The sequence below is a fragment of the Mirounga leonina genome, unplaced genomic scaffold (genome assembly GCF_011800145.1).
Source record: "Mirounga leonina isolate KUSES-001 unplaced genomic scaffold, KU_Mleo_1.0 Mir_101609, whole genome shotgun sequence".
NCBI lineage: Eukaryota > Metazoa > Chordata > Mammalia > Carnivora > Phocidae > Mirounga > Mirounga leonina.
This window is the reverse complement of record NW_023270164.1, coordinates 12,442,894-12,460,163: the sequence shown is the minus strand read 5'-3', so window position 1 is coordinate 12,460,163 and position 17,270 is coordinate 12,442,894. Positions and strand designations below refer to the sequence as shown.

Here is a 17,270-nt window from a genome sequence, read left to right as displayed (position 1 = left end):
ACCTTGGCACACACAGGCACCCAAGAACCACCTGCGGAAAAAGCTTCCCCCAGTACACAGAGACTTTTCTCTCTGCAGTAGGTAGGCTTTGGGTTCAAGGCCTCGGAGAGCAGAGAGGGTCCAGCTCAAATTGTATTTCTATATTTCTACTGTATTTATTTTTGTTTATGAGCAGTGATAACAGTTGGTTCATTTAGACGGCAATAGATTTGGTTTCTTTTTTTTAAGATTTATTTATTTGGAAGAGAGTGTGCGCCAGTGAGCAGCAGGGAGGGGCAGAGGGGGAACCCCAAGCTGACTCTGCACTGAACACAGAGCCCGACACAGGGCTCCATCTCACGACCCCAAGATCACGACCTGAGTTGAAACCAAGAGTCGGACGCTCAGCCGACTGTGCCACCCAGGTGCCCAGACTTAGTTTGCTCTTTCAGTGCATTTTAAAAAGCAAGCTTATTTTAGGTCACACAATCTACGATGATGGTGCAAGCGGTTCCTCGTGGCGAGCTGCCTTACCGCCGATGGCTGCAGTCTGAGAACGTTCCTGGGCGCCCCAGCACCCACCTTCTCGGGCCCCCACCTACACGAGGTCTTCAATCCCCACACCTTGGTTTGTTCAGTCACTGATTTGTTTTATTGATGCCCACCCCAGGCTGGGTAGGGCCAAGGGATATACAAGAGGAGAATCAGATTCAGTCCATGCCTGAAGGTCAGTCTGGGGGCAGGGAGCACGGACACAGACAGACACACAGACACACACACAGATCTGGCATCTGGCGGCAGGGCACACAGTCTCACGTAGGGGCACTCTGAGCACAGGTAGTCAGGGAAGGCTTCCTAGAGAAGACCTCACAGGAGAAGCAAGGGGTTAAGGCCGCCATCAGAGCCTCTGCCTTGTGTCTATTGGCGGGCGGGTCCCTTTGAGACCAGTGAACCCAAGGTGAGTGCAGAGGGCCTGGAGGCCAGGGCTGGCAGGCGGCGGCGACCTCCCTCACCTTACTGTACCCTCCCGGGTAAACCAGGCCTGCCCCCCTGCCCTTCTTGGCCTGTACTTTGCCTTCTGCCACGTGCGCCCTTTCCTGGGGTCCACCTCCATAGCTTCCAAGGCTTCCCTGAGACAATCCACGTGGATCAGGTGCTCTGCCCAGTGCCTGGCACCTCATCAATGCACATTTTTGTCCTAAGTGCTTATCTACAGCCTAGCTAGGTCTTGGTTCCAGCTCACAGAAGTCCCAGCAGTCGTCACGGCCCAGGTCAGGGCTCCCAGCACCCTCCACACTGTCAAGAGCCCCGGGTGCCTTCCTATACGCACTCCGGAGGCCAACTTGAGAGCCCGCCCACCGTCAGGGCTGGCAAAGTCGGGCCTGCCCGCCTCACTAGTCAGTGGGCCATGGGCGCCCACCCCTCTTCCAGCAGCATGGGAGTGTCCACTTCTCGGATGCGCAACCCTGAAGAAGAGATCCTCTGGCTCTTAGGCCCAACACTAGCCAGCACAGGAGCAGAAACCAGCCCCAGCCCCAGCTCCAGTCCCAGCCCCAGGGATCCCCTTTCTTTCACTTGCACAAAGTTTCTGTGGCAGGGGAAACAAGAGGGCTGGGAACTCGGGGCTCTGAGATCAGCCTGCCCTGGGGCTGCTTCCCCACACCCTTGGGGCAGTAGGAAGAGGGCCTGCAACAGACCCCTCAAGCTCCAGGCAGAAGCAGGTGCAAAAATAAACATCCTTCCGTTCTGGGGCCAGGCTGGGGCTCACCCCTCGGACCTCCTTGATAGGCCATGAATCTCAACCGCAGAAAGTCCTGGTGGTGAAAAATTACTTCTGAAGGTGGGTGGGGGTTTGTAAGTGCAACCCACAGATGGGGCTGGGATGGGGAAAGGGGACTCCTAGAGTCGGTCAGTCCTCCCCGCAACCCCACATCCCCAAGCACGGGGCAGGTGGGGGTAGGTAGAGGCAGGAGGCCCTGGCAGTCATTCCTCAACAGGAGGGCAGCGGTGGGTGGGTGGAGCGGGCGGCTTTAGGCCCCCACTGGCAGTCTGGCCTCAGACTTCAAAGGGCTAGAAGAGGTATTTGCGGCAGGATTCAGTCCCACACTTGCATTCAATACGGACCCGCTTCTTGGGGGAGCCGGGGAGCCCGGCCAGGCCAAAGTTGGAGTCCATGCGGGTGCTCTCCATGTCCACGGGGTCCACTGTGGATTCACAGCCGGGGGGGGGGGGGGGGGGAGGGGACTTGTTAGAAGGCCAAGGTGAAGTGTCCCACTGCCCTTTTCACCATGAGACCCAGGAATCTTGGGTGCTGGGAGCACATCTGGGATTTGGGTCGGGAGGGAGTTGTGGGGTTGGTGGTTTAGAGATAAGGCCAGGGCTCAGCACTGGAGGGATGTTCAGGTGTTGGAAAGATGGCCAGGGGTTCGGGGTTTTGGAGAGAGGCAGGGTACTGTCAGGGGAAAGGCCAAATCAGAAGTCAGGAATGGTCACCTACACATCCAGAGGGGCACCTAAACCCTCCTGTCAAGGATTCCCCCCCTTGAGTGTCTCGGAGGTGGTTGGTCTGTCAAGAAGGGGACTGGTTGGAGGCCACAAGAATGTCTGAACACTTGGAATGAGTGGGGAGGATTGGGGGCACTGGGGAAATTCAGATAAATCAGGAGGAGTGTCTTAACTCTTAAGCCAAACATCCTCCCCCAGGAGTCTTGGGAGAAGTCTGTAGGAGTATCTCAAGGGTGGGGTTCAGGGGTTGGAAATGAGGGGACCCCCAAGTGGTAGGCAGAGGTCCAGGAGTCCAGATGGGACACTGAAAGTCAGGAAGGGCCTCTTAAAGCTCCTCGGGGAGGGGTCTTTGTGTCCCATGTCACTGTGTGCCCCTGCCCCCAGTCCCTTGCCACCCCCACCTTGCATGTTGTAATCAAAGGTGAGCTCCTCGCCTGCCCGGATGGTTCTTGTGGCAAAGAAAGCGATGCGGGGCAGTCGCTCATCAAGGTTGTCTATGAAGACGTTGTACACCTGGAGGTTGGGGTCACACTAGGCGAGAAAGAACAGCGGGAGGGTGAGGAGGGGCCCCAGCCTGCTCCTCCCGACCCCCGCCCGCCTGTTGGGTACCCACACTGTGGTTGACAAAATGGGAGATGTTGCCATAATAGGCGGCATCCACGGTGTACACGTCCTCCACGTAGTCCAGGTCGAAGAGGTAGGTGGCACCCTGGCGGTCGTAGATCTGGCCCCGCCGCTCCGCCTCCTCTGAGGTAATGATCTGGGAAAGGGCCATGAGAGAGGGGAGAACGGCCAAGGCGGCTCATGAAAACCAGCAGAGTTCCTGACCCCCCCCCCCCGCCCTCCTCCCCTGGGCCGGGAGAACAGATGAGCAGAGCTGGGGCTGGTTCAGCAGGGTTAGCAGGTATGGACACATGGGGGCTGCAATGCAGAGGGTCTGTCAGCACCCTGAGAAGGGGGCTGGGCCTCAGCTGCCCGCCACCCACCCCTCCTCAGGCCTCTGGAGGGCATGGCGTCTCTCACTGGTACCCGGAAGCTGGCCACAAGGTCCAGTAGTGAGAGAGACCCATATGAGACACGGGGAGGAGCTCAAGGGCAAGAAAAGGACCCAGGGCTCACAGAGAGCGATGGGTGTTTGGGGGACGGAGAGGCCGCAAAGGGGCCCGAGGTGGCGCGGGCATGAGGGCACGGAGAGGAGAAAGCGGCCTGGACCGGTGGGAAAGGGAGACGGAATGAAGGGGAGAGAGACTCAGACAAGTGAGCTGGAGGCAGAGACTTAGAAACGGACAGAATCTTAGTATGAAAGACCCTGGTCCTTGGGGCTCCTGGGTGGCTCAGTCATTAAGCGTCTGCCTTCGGCTCAGGTCATGATCCCGGGGTCCTGGGATCGAGCCCCGCATCGGGCTCCCTGCTCAGCGGGGAGACTGCTTCTCCCTCTCCCACTCCCCCCTGCTTGTGTTCCCTCTCTTGCGGTCTCTGTCAAATAAATAAATAAAATCTTAAAAAAAAAAACAGACCCTGGTCCAGAGAGCTCAAGACCCTTGTGGAGAGTCTGAGATGGCAAGAACGAAGCTAAGGCCAGAATCTCAGAGGGTGAAAGAAAGGAGGCAAGAGCACGGGTGAGCGCTCTCCCTCGGCCCTGATGCCACCTGGTGCCAGCAACTGGGGTCTAAGATAGCAGCAGACCTCTCCTCCTGCCCGGCTGGGTCCCTGGCTATCCTAGAAAGCCCCGCCTCCCCGCCCCTCACGGCCCCTCTTCCCCCTGGGCCAACCACCACAGCCTCCTGGTAATCCCGTAGCAGAGCCAACCACGCCCTGCTCTGGGGGATGGTCCCTTGGGACCCAAGACTGCCCCCTCCTCAGCCGAGGGCTGCCTCCAGCCTGGGCAGATCTCCTTCTCCACTCCTGGGCTTCCTGCTACCTCTGCCCACCCCTCGAGAGACAAGCGCCCGCACAGCGCAAAGCAGGAACGCCCAAGTACCCTTTATTTTCACTCTGCTGCCCAGCCCAGTGACCTATCCTCTGTCCCGCGGTGGTCCTCGAGGCAACTCGAACACTCTGCCCCCCACACACCCCTTCTTCCCTCTCGTCAGAGACCCACTGGCCACCACCACCCCTGCCACACGACGCAAGCCCAGACCTGCCCTGGCTTCCTGGCTCGCTCACCCTCACGCCAGCCACGACCACCCTCCACTTCCTCCGTCCTGGACGGCCACGCTGGAGTCCTCGCCGTCTCCTCCCTGCCTCTTACACCAGCACCTCCGGCCTCTGCTCCCGGCCAAATCCTCATCAGCGCCTTGAGAAGACCAAGGTCTGCCCCTCAGGCCACACGGCTCACTGCCCTGCACTCCAGCTCCATTCCGAGGAACCTGGCTCGCCCACGCTCCAAATGTGTGCTTGTTCGTTCACTTGTTGATTTCGTGGGTTTTTAGGAGGCCTACCCTGTGCCTGGTCCCAGCACTCAGGGGCCCGTGTCTGCAGGGGGGTGCCCACTGCAGTCCCAGTTGGGTGGCTCAGGGGAGACAACAGGAACCAGGCTTGGCCCTGGCCCTCCGGGGTCACAGTCTGGTGAAAGAGAGACGGACTCAGATGCCCGCAGCGCAAGATGCTGATTAGGAAACCCAGTGCTTCGGGGTCCCAGGGCAGGAGAAAAGCAATACGGCATCTAAAGCAAGCTACAGGTCACAAAAGAGCTTTGACACCAGTGTCTCCCGAGGGACCCAACAGGAGCCACAGGAGTGTTCCGAGGAGGAGTACATCAAGGTCAGTCTCCGTCCACCTCCCGAGAACACACGCTCCTTGTGCAGTCGGCACAACGGCTGTTACTTCTCTGCTGCCTTCCTGGGCCTCCCGACCCCCGGCGGCCGTGTGGAAGCTGCCGCCTCCCCGAAGCTCTCCGAAGGCCTGGGACTGAAGGGCAGCCTCCGCTGGCTCGCGAGCCTGCTGGGTGGTGTCTGAGCCAGCTTTTTCCTTTCCACATCCTCCCGGTCTCATCTTCCCGCCTGTTCTGCCTCTACCTGCTTCCCGAGTCTCACCGAGAGTGAGTCACACGAGGAGCCCTCCAGGCCACAAAGGGCTCCTTCTCCAGTCTTCTTCCCAGGCCCACTCAGTAAGGGCAGGTCTACCCTGAAAACTCGGGAACAGAGCAGGCCACGTCCCTGCTCCCTAGCAGCTCTCCAGAATGACTGGGGAAGACAGATAGGCTAGAAGCTGGCAGCCTGGAAAGGGTGTGGGCAGTGAACAGGACCCAGAAGACTCCGGAGGCCAGCCGCTGCCCTGCCCCCATCTGGATAGGGGATCCTGAATGTTCGCTCCTTCTGCCTACTGCCTCGGCCAAAAAAACAAAAACAAAACAAAACAAAACAAAACCCCTCCACCAGGTCTGGAAGCACACCCGTTTTAGACACTTGGGCCTTTTTTTACCCACTGTTAGCTTGGTGACTCTGAGGCACGTTACTCTCTCTCTGAGCCTCGGCTCTCGTCTGTAGAATGGGGATGACCACGACGGTAACACCAACCTGACGGGGGCTGCTGTCAAGCTCCAGCGCGATCAGGGACGGGAACGAGGTTTCTGTTCTTGACACTGAGCACTGTTAGGAATGGTTGTGAGTACCAACCAATCCTATCCCAGTCGAACACGCTCCCTTATTTTTATGTGCCCTTTCCCGAGAAAGGAAACACTGCTAATTAAATGATGACGTACCGTCATTTAATTAAACTGATACGCACCTTCGTTTCGGGGTTGGTAAAATATGAAGCAAATGCAGGTCTTAGATTGGATAAGCTAGGCTGTTGTTCTCTGCTGGGCGAGGGTGGATGTTCTGATGGAACATGGAAGGGTCCAAAGGAGAGGACGGGCAGCTCGCGTGGAGGGACCACTGGTGCAGAGGTGGGAGGGCACGTGTCGTGTCCAGATTGTAGGATAGCTTGGCGACCAGATATGGGGTGCTTGCCCTCGATTATGGGACACCAGGTAAGGTTTGGGACAGCACCACGTAACCGAGTGAATGAATACTCCTATAATGAAATCTATGAATATGCACCCCAAGTGGGATAACTAGGCTACAAATCAGGCCCAGATCAGGTCTGGCTGGGTTTTCTGGCCATATGGGCTACCAAAGACTTTGGGTTTTCTGACTTGTAGACTGTAACGGCTGACATCTATTGAAGACTTGCTGTTCAAGTGCTTCTTCCAAGTGCTTCACACATCATAACTCATTTAATTCTTGTAACAAGTGAATGATGTGGGTGCTATTACCATTCCCATTCTACAGATTGGGCAACTGAAACACAAAAAGGGTAAGTGCTTGCCGCTCAGTGGTGGGAGCTCGGCTCCAACCTCCTGACCATTTGGCTCCGCTGCCTCCTCACAGGGGATGCACGAAGAGGAGTTTGGCTTTGGCAGTGTTTGGGGACCTATGGTGCCATCAGGAGGCCCCACGGGTCTGAGAGTGTCAGAACTGGGCCTGGAAGTCACAGAACATGGCAGGAAGGAGGCCAAGAAATAGCTTAAGGAGAGTGTTTGTGGAGCGGGAAGAGGGGGGACAGGGGTGAGAAGCCCTGAAGGCCCCAATGTTTTTACAGCATGGAACAGGACAGACACTAAGGAAGAACAGCCAGAACAGCACCCTGACCAGGGGACTCTGGAGTCCTCGGGGGCTGCAGACTCTCCCTCCTCTTCACCTGTCAGGATCCTCTGTGTTGTAAAGAGCTTTTCCTCAAGATTGTCAGTACAGTGAGGCTGGAGACACTCCCTTCTCCCGGACTTCCTCTAGAACTGGCGGGCTCCTGTGGGGGCTGGACACCTCCAGACTGTCAGGGGCTCTGGAGTGTGCACATGTCCTCCTTCAGACTGGTGACACCCCTCTAGGCTGTTAACATCTCCTCCACTGTTAGCATCCCTTGGAGGTCTGGATACATCCCCCCGGAGTGTCAGGACACTGGGGGTATGGACACTTTCTCCAGGCTGTTGGGAGTTCTCTTAGGTGTAGACGTGATCTCCTTCAGATTGTCCCGATCCCTCGGGGGTGAGGATACTGCTTTTTCCTGACTGTCAGGACAGTGTGGGTGTAGACACTTCCTAAGTTGGACTGCCAGGGTCCTGTGGAGTGTGGAGAGCTCGCTCTTCTCCTCCAGGTCACTCTGGGACGGAGACACCTCTTCCCACAAATTGTCAGGCCCCCTGCCCCAGACTGTCAGGAACCCTCTGGGGTATGGCCACCTACTCCCTCCTCCAGACTGGCAGGCCCTTCGACGTGTGGACACTTCTTCCACCAGACCATCGAGATTATCTGAGTGTGGACTTCTCGTCTAGACTGTCAGGGTGTGGACTGCTCCGCCTCTACATCATCTCTGCCCCCCGAGGCTATGACCCTCTCTGCTTTTTGGTTCATTATTGGGAGCCTCTCCTCTCCATCAGTGTCATTACTACAGAGTGGACACCTTCAGGTGTGTGTCCCTTAGGCCAATTTCTGTCACTTCCCAACCATATCACACCCCTAAGAGACTGCTAAGAAATACAAAGGTATCTGGGGTTATCACCATGACAACACACTCACGGATCTAACTGGTCAAGGTCCAGGGATGTTAATTTTTCCCCAATGCGTGAGACAGTCCTACATAAAAAGAACTGCTCCACCCCAAATGCACACCACGTCCTACCTTAGAACATGACACTTGCTGTTACAGACACTTGCGGGTTATTCACACACATACTCCTTTTGTTTTCCACCTAGGCGCATGGCTGAGTCACACTTCCCAGCCTCCCTCGCACCACGGTGAGGCCAGTGACTTGGCTCCAGCCAGTCAGTGTGGGCAGAAGGGATGGGCACTGTGTCCTAGCCTGGCCCATGAGCAACCTCCCCTTCCACCCCGATTCTCGGTCCACTTGCCAGCGATGCAGAGTGAGCATCAGGGGGCGGCTCTGAGGCACAGCAAAGGCTCAAGAGGGAAGGAGCCTAGGTGGCCACGCCACTGTATGCAAGGACACTACCCAAATACCCATGCTGGCCTGACACAGGAGCGAAGAGACTTCGAATGTGGGAAGCCACTAAGATTTGGGGGTTCTATGGTATGGCAGCTAGCCTGCCTAGTCCAGCTGACCCTTGAACAACACAAGTTTGAACTAGATGGGCCCACTTACAGGCAGATTTTTTTCGATAAATACAGTATAGTACTGTGTTATTTTCTCTTCCTCATGACTGTCTTAACATTTTCTTTTCTCTAGCTGACTTCACCGTAAGAATACATTATCTAATACATACAACATATAAAGTATGTATCAATCCACTGTTTATGTCATCGGTAAGGTCAACAGTAGGCTACTAGTAGTTGCTAAGTTTCTGGGGAGTCAGAAGTTACAGGCCGATTTGACTACGTGGGGTCGGTGCCCCTAACTACCACCCCCCCACCATGTTGTTCCAGGGTCAACTGTATACCTGGCCTGTCCCCAGTGTCCTGCAAGTCTGGAGGAAGAGGCAGCCAACGTAGGGCATGTCTACGTCCTACTCCAGAGTGTGCGTGTTCCGAGTAGTAAAAGGCGCTCCTCCTGGTCAGACACTGCTTGGTGGTAAGCTGAACCCTTGCGAAACGAGAAGTGGAGCCTTTCCAGGTGACGCAACCCTATGCTCAAGTACATGGCCTGATAAAAGGAACTCTGCCTGCATTTCGGTTCCCGCCTCCCTCTTTGCCAGGTACCCTTAAGAAGGCAACCCAGTCCAGAAGTATTCCGCTGCGCTTTCAACTACCAGCTGGAAACGCACGCCCCTGCCAGGAAGTCCCTGTCACACTCAGGCCAACCGCCCCCACCTTTCCCCGGACAGGAAAATCAGGGAAGCGGCAGGCACACAGTGAGGCGAGCTGGGCGCACGCGGTGGGAGCACGTGGCCGAAGAGCTGCCCGCGCGCGCGCGCGCGCGCACGTCGGGGCCCGGCTCCCTACCTCTCCCACGTACTCCATGACGAAGCTGTTCTTGCGGATCTTCTCCAGCGTGCGGACGCCCCAGCCGCGCCCGTCGTCCGTGCGGAAGATGCAGAGGTCATAGCGGATGCCCTTCTGCACCACGCGGTTGGGGCAGTCATAGCCGCAGCGGCAGCGGGAGTTGCACTCGTAGATGGGCAGGCCGGCGCGCAGCCGCACCTGACCCTGGTCGTTGTAGGCAAACTTGTGCAGGGACGCCCCGGGGCAGCAGCCTCCAGCGGGGGCCCACAGACAGTCCTGGCACTCGCAGCCCACCGCCACCTGGTTGAGGGTGATGCCCTCACCCACACGGTACTCGTTGATGTATACGAAAGCCCGCGGGGGGCCGTCCAGGTCCACCTCGTTCTCCACAGTGATGCGTCCCAGGTGGCTGCGCTTGGCATTGAGCTCCTGCTCCCAGCGCCGGAGCGCCCGCCTCTGCTTGGCCTTCTGTACCAGGTAGTTGGCCAAGCTTGGGTCCAGGTGCCGGGGGGGCTTTGACCGGTGGTGCCGCCGGAGCAGCTCCCTTTCTAAGTCCTTGTGGAACTGCTTGAGAATGCGCACGCACTTGAGATTCTGCCGTGGCTCCCAGGTGCTCTCGGAGTCTGGGTATCCACGCCATTTTACCAGGTAATACTCTTGTTCCTGTTGGGGGGACCAGGGGATGGGGGCACCGTAAGCGGCCATACCCTTGGCCCAGCCCTTGTGGGACTTGCATCCCCAAGCTGGTGGATCAGACCCAAACCACTCCCGGCGCCTTTTCTGGAATGACTCTATGCGGTGGTTACAAAGCGCGGGCTCTAGCCCGAGGATCCCTAGGTTCAAATCCCACGCTCCCCGCTACCACTGTCCAAATTCCAAGTTTTAATCTAATCTACTCCCTCCTCTATCTTCCCTCTCATCAGCCCCCTCCTTCTAGCTGTTCAGGCCCCAACCCTTGGGAGTCACAACTTTCTTAGTCCCCACATCCACCCTCAGCAACTCCGGTCAGCCTCACCTTCAAACTACATCCAGAATCCAACAACTTCAAACCAACGTCATTGCCACCCCCATCATCGCTCGCCTGAATTAGAAGGTAGTAGGCCTCCTCACCAGTCTCCCCAGTCCCACCCTTGCCCCTAGTCTGTTCTCCACTCAGGTGGCAGAGGGATATTTTCTTGCAGAGAGCAGCTAGAGGATACTATTTAACCACATAGATTCTACAGGTAGACACACTGTGTACAAATTCTGAATCTGCAGCTCCTTGGCCAGGTGGCCTTCGCAAGTTATTTAACTTTGCTGACCCTCAGTTTCCTCATCTATAAGTAAGAAAAAAAAAAGCTGACATTTTTCTAGCATTCCGCACGCAGCAGGTACTGTTCTAAGTAACTTCAATGTTTTATTAACTAATTTAACCCTCACAACTCTGTATGAGCTAGATACTACTAGTCATCTCCATTTTACGGATGAAGAAAATGAACCACAGAGAATGTGGGTAAGTATCCCAGGGCTACAGGGCCAAAATTTGAACCCAACCATACTGGTTCTAGTATGTTCTCTTTATCCTGCTGTTGCCTCCTCTGGCAATGGTAACAGTTCCCATTTCACAGTGTTGCTGGGGGGATTAAATGAGTTTCTGAGAGGAAGTGCCCAGCACACTGAAAGTGCTCAATAATTGCTAGCTATCATCCGCTCCCTTCCTGGGCTCAGCACCTCAATCTTTGCAACTGGTTTGTATTCCTATGGAGGTGGGAAGAGAGACTTAGTTGGGGATTCATTCTGGCTCCTACCCCCCTGAGAAAGCCACCTTGTTTCCTCACCTGCAAAATGAGGATGATAAGAAGTCCTACTAAACCTAATTTTTTAAGATTAGAGGAGAAAATTCCCTTTGGAAACAGATGCAGGCAGTGGGGGTGGGGGCAAAGGGGCAGCAAGCCATCTTCCTTGAGACACCCCTGCCCTGGCCAAGGTCACCCCAGACTCACGCGGATCTTCTTGTAATCACACAGGTACTCGACTTCAAAGTCATAGAGATTCCTCTTGGAGATGCCGAGGGCAGGGCAGGAGAGCTTGGCCAGGCGGCACAGGTCCTGTAGCTGATTCCAAGAAGACTTGCAACACACGCTGCAGCCTAGAACACGGAGAGCAGAAAGAACTTAATGGGCATCCTGGCGAAGCCATGGGTCAAAGGGGACCCCAAATCCTCTCTGGGACTTCCAAAGGATTGCCTCAGAGTCAGTGAGATTTAATCCACAGGTCTTCCCAATGCTGACACCCTTCTACAACAAAAATGTGCCACTTCTTCAACCCCAGTGCTCATTCCAAGGCTACCCCTGGAGCAGTAGACCTCAAAGTGGGATCTGCTGGATGGATTATCCTAAAGGAATCTATTCCCAGAGCTTCCAACTCCCTCCATACTATTCCTAAAACTGCCCGCAAACGGGCCTAGGGTTCAGGACCTAATCATCCCTCTCCCCACTTTGCAAAATAAAGAGAACAACCCCCCCCATCTCAGTAGGGTGCATTGCCCCAGGGGAACTGGTGGGGATGGGATTACAACCTGTAGGCACCAAACAAAGGCTTAACTGGAAAGACTGGTCCGGAATCCCTTATCTGAAACTCCTGGGGCTAGTTGTGTTTAGGAATTCAGATTTTTTTTTTTTTTTTTTTTTTTTTAATTTTTACAAGTGTAGTTCTAGGTATGCCCCAGACACTACCTAACACCCCCAGTGTGGTCAGGGGCATCAAGCCATAATCAAACACATTAATAATTCTGCAGCAAAAAATCTGAATTTTTACATTAAATAGGAGAAATAAAGAGGCAAGATAGTCCCACCTTATCATGTAGTTTTGCCACTGAATGGTGCCAAACTTAAGTTTTCAGAATTAGGAAGAAGAGATTGTGGAATGGTATTAGATTTCAGGAAGCTTCCTTGAATGATTAGCCTGGGTCCCTTAAACCTGCAAGGTATATTTTTTCACACTGCATTTTGGCTGTCTCATCTACATTTCTGTGAAGGGTAAAGCCCACCCAAAGGAGTATGCTCTGAATTCAGGAACCAGCAAAACAGCATAGGTTACTGACGATTCTTTTAAATATACCTGGAATGTTTCTGGGGCTATCAGAAATTTTCAAGATGCGGATTTTTTTAAAAAGAATTCTGATTCAAGGCACAATGTGCTTTAGAAGCCATTTTATCAAATCATTCCATAGAACACTCATTCCAAATGCAGTCAGTCCTCATCCTATCTTTAATATTTCCTACCTCCCATTACAAAAATCAAACATCGGAACTCATAATGAAATACTCTAGACGTCAACCTGAAAACGTACAAGAGCTTTGCAGAATTATTTCGTGTGCACCCCCCCCCCCCACTTAGGCAGGCCTAGTGGAGACTCAGCCTGTGCCCACGCTTTCCTCTCCCTATGATGCCTCTCCCTTTCAAACCCCTTAACTTGCATTCGAAACCCACTAAAGTGGTCCCAACTAACCTCTCCAGCTGCTGGCTCCGCACTGACCACAGGTGGATTCCTACCCCTCAGAGGTCCCCCTCACACCGTGGAGCCCATCCTCCCCGCAGCTTTTCTCACCCAGAGGAGCCCACCCTCCCCAACATACTGGAAAAGTCACCCCACTTCCCCTGCACACAAGGGAGTCCAGCTCTCCTATTAGAGAAGCCCCTTTCCCCTCTTCCCAGGGGAGTCTTCTCTACAGCAAACCCTTTCCCCATCACGCGGAAAGGAGGTACCCTCACCCTGAAGAGTCCTCTGTCCCCCCACTCTGAAAAGAGGTCCGTCCCCTTCCCTTCCCTCCCCTTCCGGCGTCTCGCGTGGACACCAACCGGGTAACGGTCACCGGCGGCCGATTTTCCCGCGCGCGGGCGCGGCCTCCCCGACAAGCCCCCGCGCGTGCGCGCGCCGACTGGTCGCGATCAGAGGCGCGCGCCCCCCTCCCGCGTCCCCACTTAGCCCCGCGCCCGCCGCGTTCCGAGGCACGCGCCCCCTCCCCTCAGCCCCGCCCAGCCCCGCGCGCCAGGCCCGGGCTCCCTGAGCCCCATCCTTTCCGCGCCAGGCTTCCGGCTCCCGGCTCCGTGGCCTCGGACGCCGGGGCCCCGAGCCCTCAACGCCACCCCTCCAGCCCACCCGGCCCGGCCAGCAGGCCCGCGCCGCTGCCGCCACTGCTTCACCTTTTAAATTTTCCGCCATCTTTCCCCACGGCTAACGACATTCGGGCCTAACCGGCCTCGCGAGAAGAGAGCTCGCGCGGGCGTGGCCGAGAACGCGCAGCCTATTGGCCGCGCGGCGCCGCGAGCAGCGCCCGCGCGGACCAACCGGCGAGCCGTGACCGGACCCCTCCCCGCCACCCCGCTCGGTCCCGAAGGCGGATGCTCGCCAGCGCTTTCCCAGAGTGCGTCTGGGCGGCGGCGGCGGAGGCAAGTAAGGTTGCCGGAGGCCCTGCCCGTCCGCCGGTCTGTCTGTCACGCTGTCAGCCAATCACGTTGTCAGCCAGCCGCACGGGGGATTCTCCGTCCTGTCAGACCCCCAGTTACCACCGTCAGTCAGTCGTCACCACATTTTAACCCCAAGCAGACCGTGACTCCCAAGATGGGACTGTCGCCACGTACAGCTGCTCAGCCGGCCCCCAGACTCAAATCAGACAATGGGTCCATCACCACAGACGACTGTTTAGTCAGACCCCGACCCCCCCCGCCCCGCCCCGCCAATTCACACTGTCCGCCAGTCAACAGCGGCACCCATTCGAGCCTCGGGCCAGCTGCGAGTCTCTCAAGGCAGACAGACGGCGCTAACAGCTACACTGTTAGCCAGCCTGTCATTGCCTCCGGCGGCCCCTTTTGCACACAGCCAGTCAAGCAGCCCGTCTCTCCGTGTACTCTTGCTCCGGGGGCAGCTCCGAAAGCCCCAGGGGAAACCGTCTCACAGCCACCAGCCGTGGCCTCAGGCGGGCCGTGATTAGGTCGGGACAGGCTGTCATGGTCCGCATCTAATGTCGCCCTCTCGGGCAGACATTCTAGCCGCAGACATTCTAGCCACTGCTAGTTGGGCGATCTTTAATTCCCTCGGGTGACTCCTCATTCACGCCCTCATCAGGCAGTTACTCCCTCACGGAAGCCTCCACGCCACCTGACAGTGGGTCAGCGGTCTGTCACTTCTCAGGGGAGGCATGCCCACCACTGGTCAGTCATCCAGTCAGTCTCCTCTGACCCAGGCGGGGCCTCAGGGCTGCTGTGGTTCCAACCTGGTACGGCCATCCAACCAGGTGGCTACACTGATACTTCGGTGGGTCAGCTGGCCTGTGACTCGTTCACTGCCCTTCATCGTATTGTCAACCCCCCAGGCAGCCATTCTCAGCGTCTGACGGGCCACACGGTCTGGGTGGAGAGCCACTCACCAGATACAGTTGCTTATCAGGCAGTGACACATCTGGCCATCAGTCAGCCTGAAATCCCCTCAGGGTAGCCCTCCTTTACGCACCACCGGACCGCGGCGCCACATCCAGACACACTCCCTCAGGCCAGACGTGACTCCCAGCAATCGTCAGCCATTCACAACATCCCGCCCCCCAGGCGGGCAGCAACAGCCCGGGCCATCAGTCAGCCAGCCTGTCAGTCCCTCAGGAGGCTGCCGGTCTTCCATGCTCTCAGACCACCAGCCCCAGCCGGTCCTAGGCCGGCATAATTTCGTTAGATATTCAGTACCTCACCGCATCAGGAAATTGCACCGTCCGTTCCTCAAACTGCCCCCCTCCCTGTGGGTCCGTGAGTTATGTAGGCAACCAAATGATTATACAGTTAAGCAAATGGTTCTTCGGTCGGCCTGCCAGTCTAGCTGTGAGCTAGTTGGGAGAAATGGCCAGTCTGAAGTTCCCGCAGCCCCTGCTTACCGTGAGTGGAACAGCCAGCAGCATGCGCCCCACCACGCATCATCTTCCCTCTCTTTTTCCTTCTAGAACACAGTCAGATGCTGGTCCTCACATGCCCTCCGTCTCCCCGGACAGGCAGAACCCTCCTATTCCCAGAAGGAGAATGAGTCCAGTCCAACTCATAAGAATGGCTTAAGGCATGACTGAATCTGGAGGGGGTCATATGGGGGGTCTGTGGGTGTTGGGCAAACATCCCTTTGTTATTTTACCAGCAAAAGATTGGTTTATTCAGGACTGGCTGAGAATTGCAATGCAGGACGAGCAAGCTATGGCAAAACCATATGCAAGTCCAATAAACAAAGGAGAGGAACATTATGTTATGGAGGAGGAAGTTGGGAGGGGTTGTTTGGAACAAAAGTCTATTGGAGAAAAGCAAGAGTTCATAGCCATGATGGTTTCTCAGTGGCTGAGCGGCAGGTGTAGTCAATTTCTTATAGGAGCTACGATGTATATCTTTCCCTCGTGGGGGGCTTGTAATTGACCATTCTTTCCTACTGAGATACTTCGGTTGGGTCTGTAATTGATACTTTTTGCTCTAATTGACATTGAGCGGTAGGTTTCCTCTACCAGCCTCCCCTTCTAGCATCCTGAGTCCATTTTAGTAAGGTTTCCCTTTATTAATTTTCATACTGTGGTCCTCCCCAAACAGTATATATAACAGTATATATAATGCAGTGGGTAAAGGCTTGGGTCTTGGAGCCTAGCTACCCCAGTTCAAATCCCAGCTCCACCGTTTACTAAATTGTGTGACCTCAGGCAGTTTCTTCATCTGTAAAACCTCAGATGAGTGACCTTGGGGAGGACATCTCCCGCTTGTGTGGAAATGAATCTTTCTGGACTAGCATCTGTCCAGGAGACCTCGAAAGTAAGAGGCCACCCTGTTCTTCTTGTGTCCCACTCCCAGCCACTTGTCTGTTCATTCAGCATTAATTTAGTGCCAAGTCTATATTGCCTTGCCCAGTGCTGGGGCCAATATAAGGTCTTATCCATTCCGAGCTGTACAGGTTTGACCTGTTTTTAATGTAAACCTCGTACTCGAGTGTACCACACATACAGAAAGAAGGCACTGACCATGGGTGATCAGCGTCACGAGTTTTCACAAGCAAACATACACGTGGAACCAGAACGCAGGTTAAAGGAACATCCCCAACCAGATTCCAGGAATACTTAAATCTGTAACATCTCTGAAATCTGGCTGCATCCCCCAGGCACTGGTGAGTCATAATTTAATTCGCAGTACTTTTTTGTCTTTCTTGGTGATACATACAATGATGGTGCATTTTATGATCAAGGGTGACTCCGGACCAGTCAGTAGTAGGAAGAACAACAACAGCAGTATCTAGTGTTTGTAGATGCCTCAAGGAGTCCGGCACTTTGCAGACACTCGAATTCTCTCCGCAACCCCGCGAAGTATGCATTTTTAGTCTCAGTTTAAAGATCGAGAAAACTGAGGCCCAGAAAGGTCAAGCCACTTGTCCACGGTCAATTCTTTTCCGCCAAGCCCGTGCCTGCTGTAGGCAGCGCTCCTGGGGAATTCAGAGGTTGTGTAATATAAGGTCTTCTCCAGGACCCCTGTACTGAGGGGGTCCCAAGACACCCTGATTTCTGGGGTTTCCTAGCAGGGAGTGGGGAGGCAGGTGAGTGATAATGACAGGCCCTTCCTAGACTCAGCTCACCCCTGGCGACCTGGCCAAAGTGGGGTGGGAGTGGAAGGTGAAGCACAACGAAAGAGTTAAAAGGAACCCGAGACTCCCTCCTTCTTCTGCTTCTGTGGCTACAGGGGAATTCTTTTTTTTTTTTTTTTTTTTTAAGATTTTATTTATTTACGTGACAGAGAGAGACACAGCGAGAGAGGGAACACAAGCAGGGGGAGTGGGAGAGGGAGAAGCAGGGGGAGTGGGAGAGGGA

General features: G+C 55.4%; 1 protein-coding gene and 2 long non-coding RNA genes across 5 annotated transcripts in view; 2 read left to right on the top strand and 1 right to left on the bottom strand.

Moving 5' to 3' along the window:
* The window catches only part of LOC118010053, a 33,571-nt gene extending 24,179 nt beyond the window's left edge, over nt 1-9,392 (top strand). For all 3 annotated transcript variants that reach the window (XR_004679100.1, XR_004679103.1, XR_004679102.1), the window contains one exon: nt 8,908-9,392. This is a non-coding gene — a long non-coding RNA (uncharacterized LOC118010053). The remainder of the gene's footprint in view (nt 1-8,907) is intronic.
* SUV39H1 (suppressor of variegation 3-9 homolog 1) lies at nt 609-14,067 on the bottom strand. The gene is made up of 6 exons (XM_035004215.1): nt 13,609-14,067; nt 11,406-11,551; nt 9,424-10,086; nt 3,098-3,244; nt 2,886-3,015; nt 609-2,183 (listed from the first exon to the last, which is right to left on the bottom strand). The coding sequence occupies exons 1-6, from the start codon at nt 13,625-13,627 to the stop codon at nt 2,050-2,052; spliced, it is 1,239 nt and encodes a 412-aa protein (XP_034860106.1). The 5' UTR covers nt 13,628-14,067; the 3' UTR covers nt 609-2,049.
* LOC118010061 lies at nt 9,991-12,750 on the top strand. Its single transcript, XR_004679105.1, has 2 exons — nt 9,991-10,071; nt 11,430-12,750. It is a non-coding gene; the product is annotated as an uncharacterized LOC118010061 (long non-coding RNA).
* Nucleotides 14,068-17,270: the final 3,203 nt, after the last annotated feature.

Coding starts and splice junctions, on each gene's coding strand:
- SUV39H1 (XM_035004215.1), bottom strand. Junction 3,245..9,423: donor TCATGGAGTACGTGGGAGAG/GTAGGGAGCCGG, acceptor GCCCTTTCCCAG/ATCATTACCTCAGAGGAGGC. Junction 2,184..2,885: donor CTTTGATTACAACATGCAAG/GTGGGGGTGGCA, acceptor GTGAATCCACAG/TGGACCCCGTGGACATGGAG.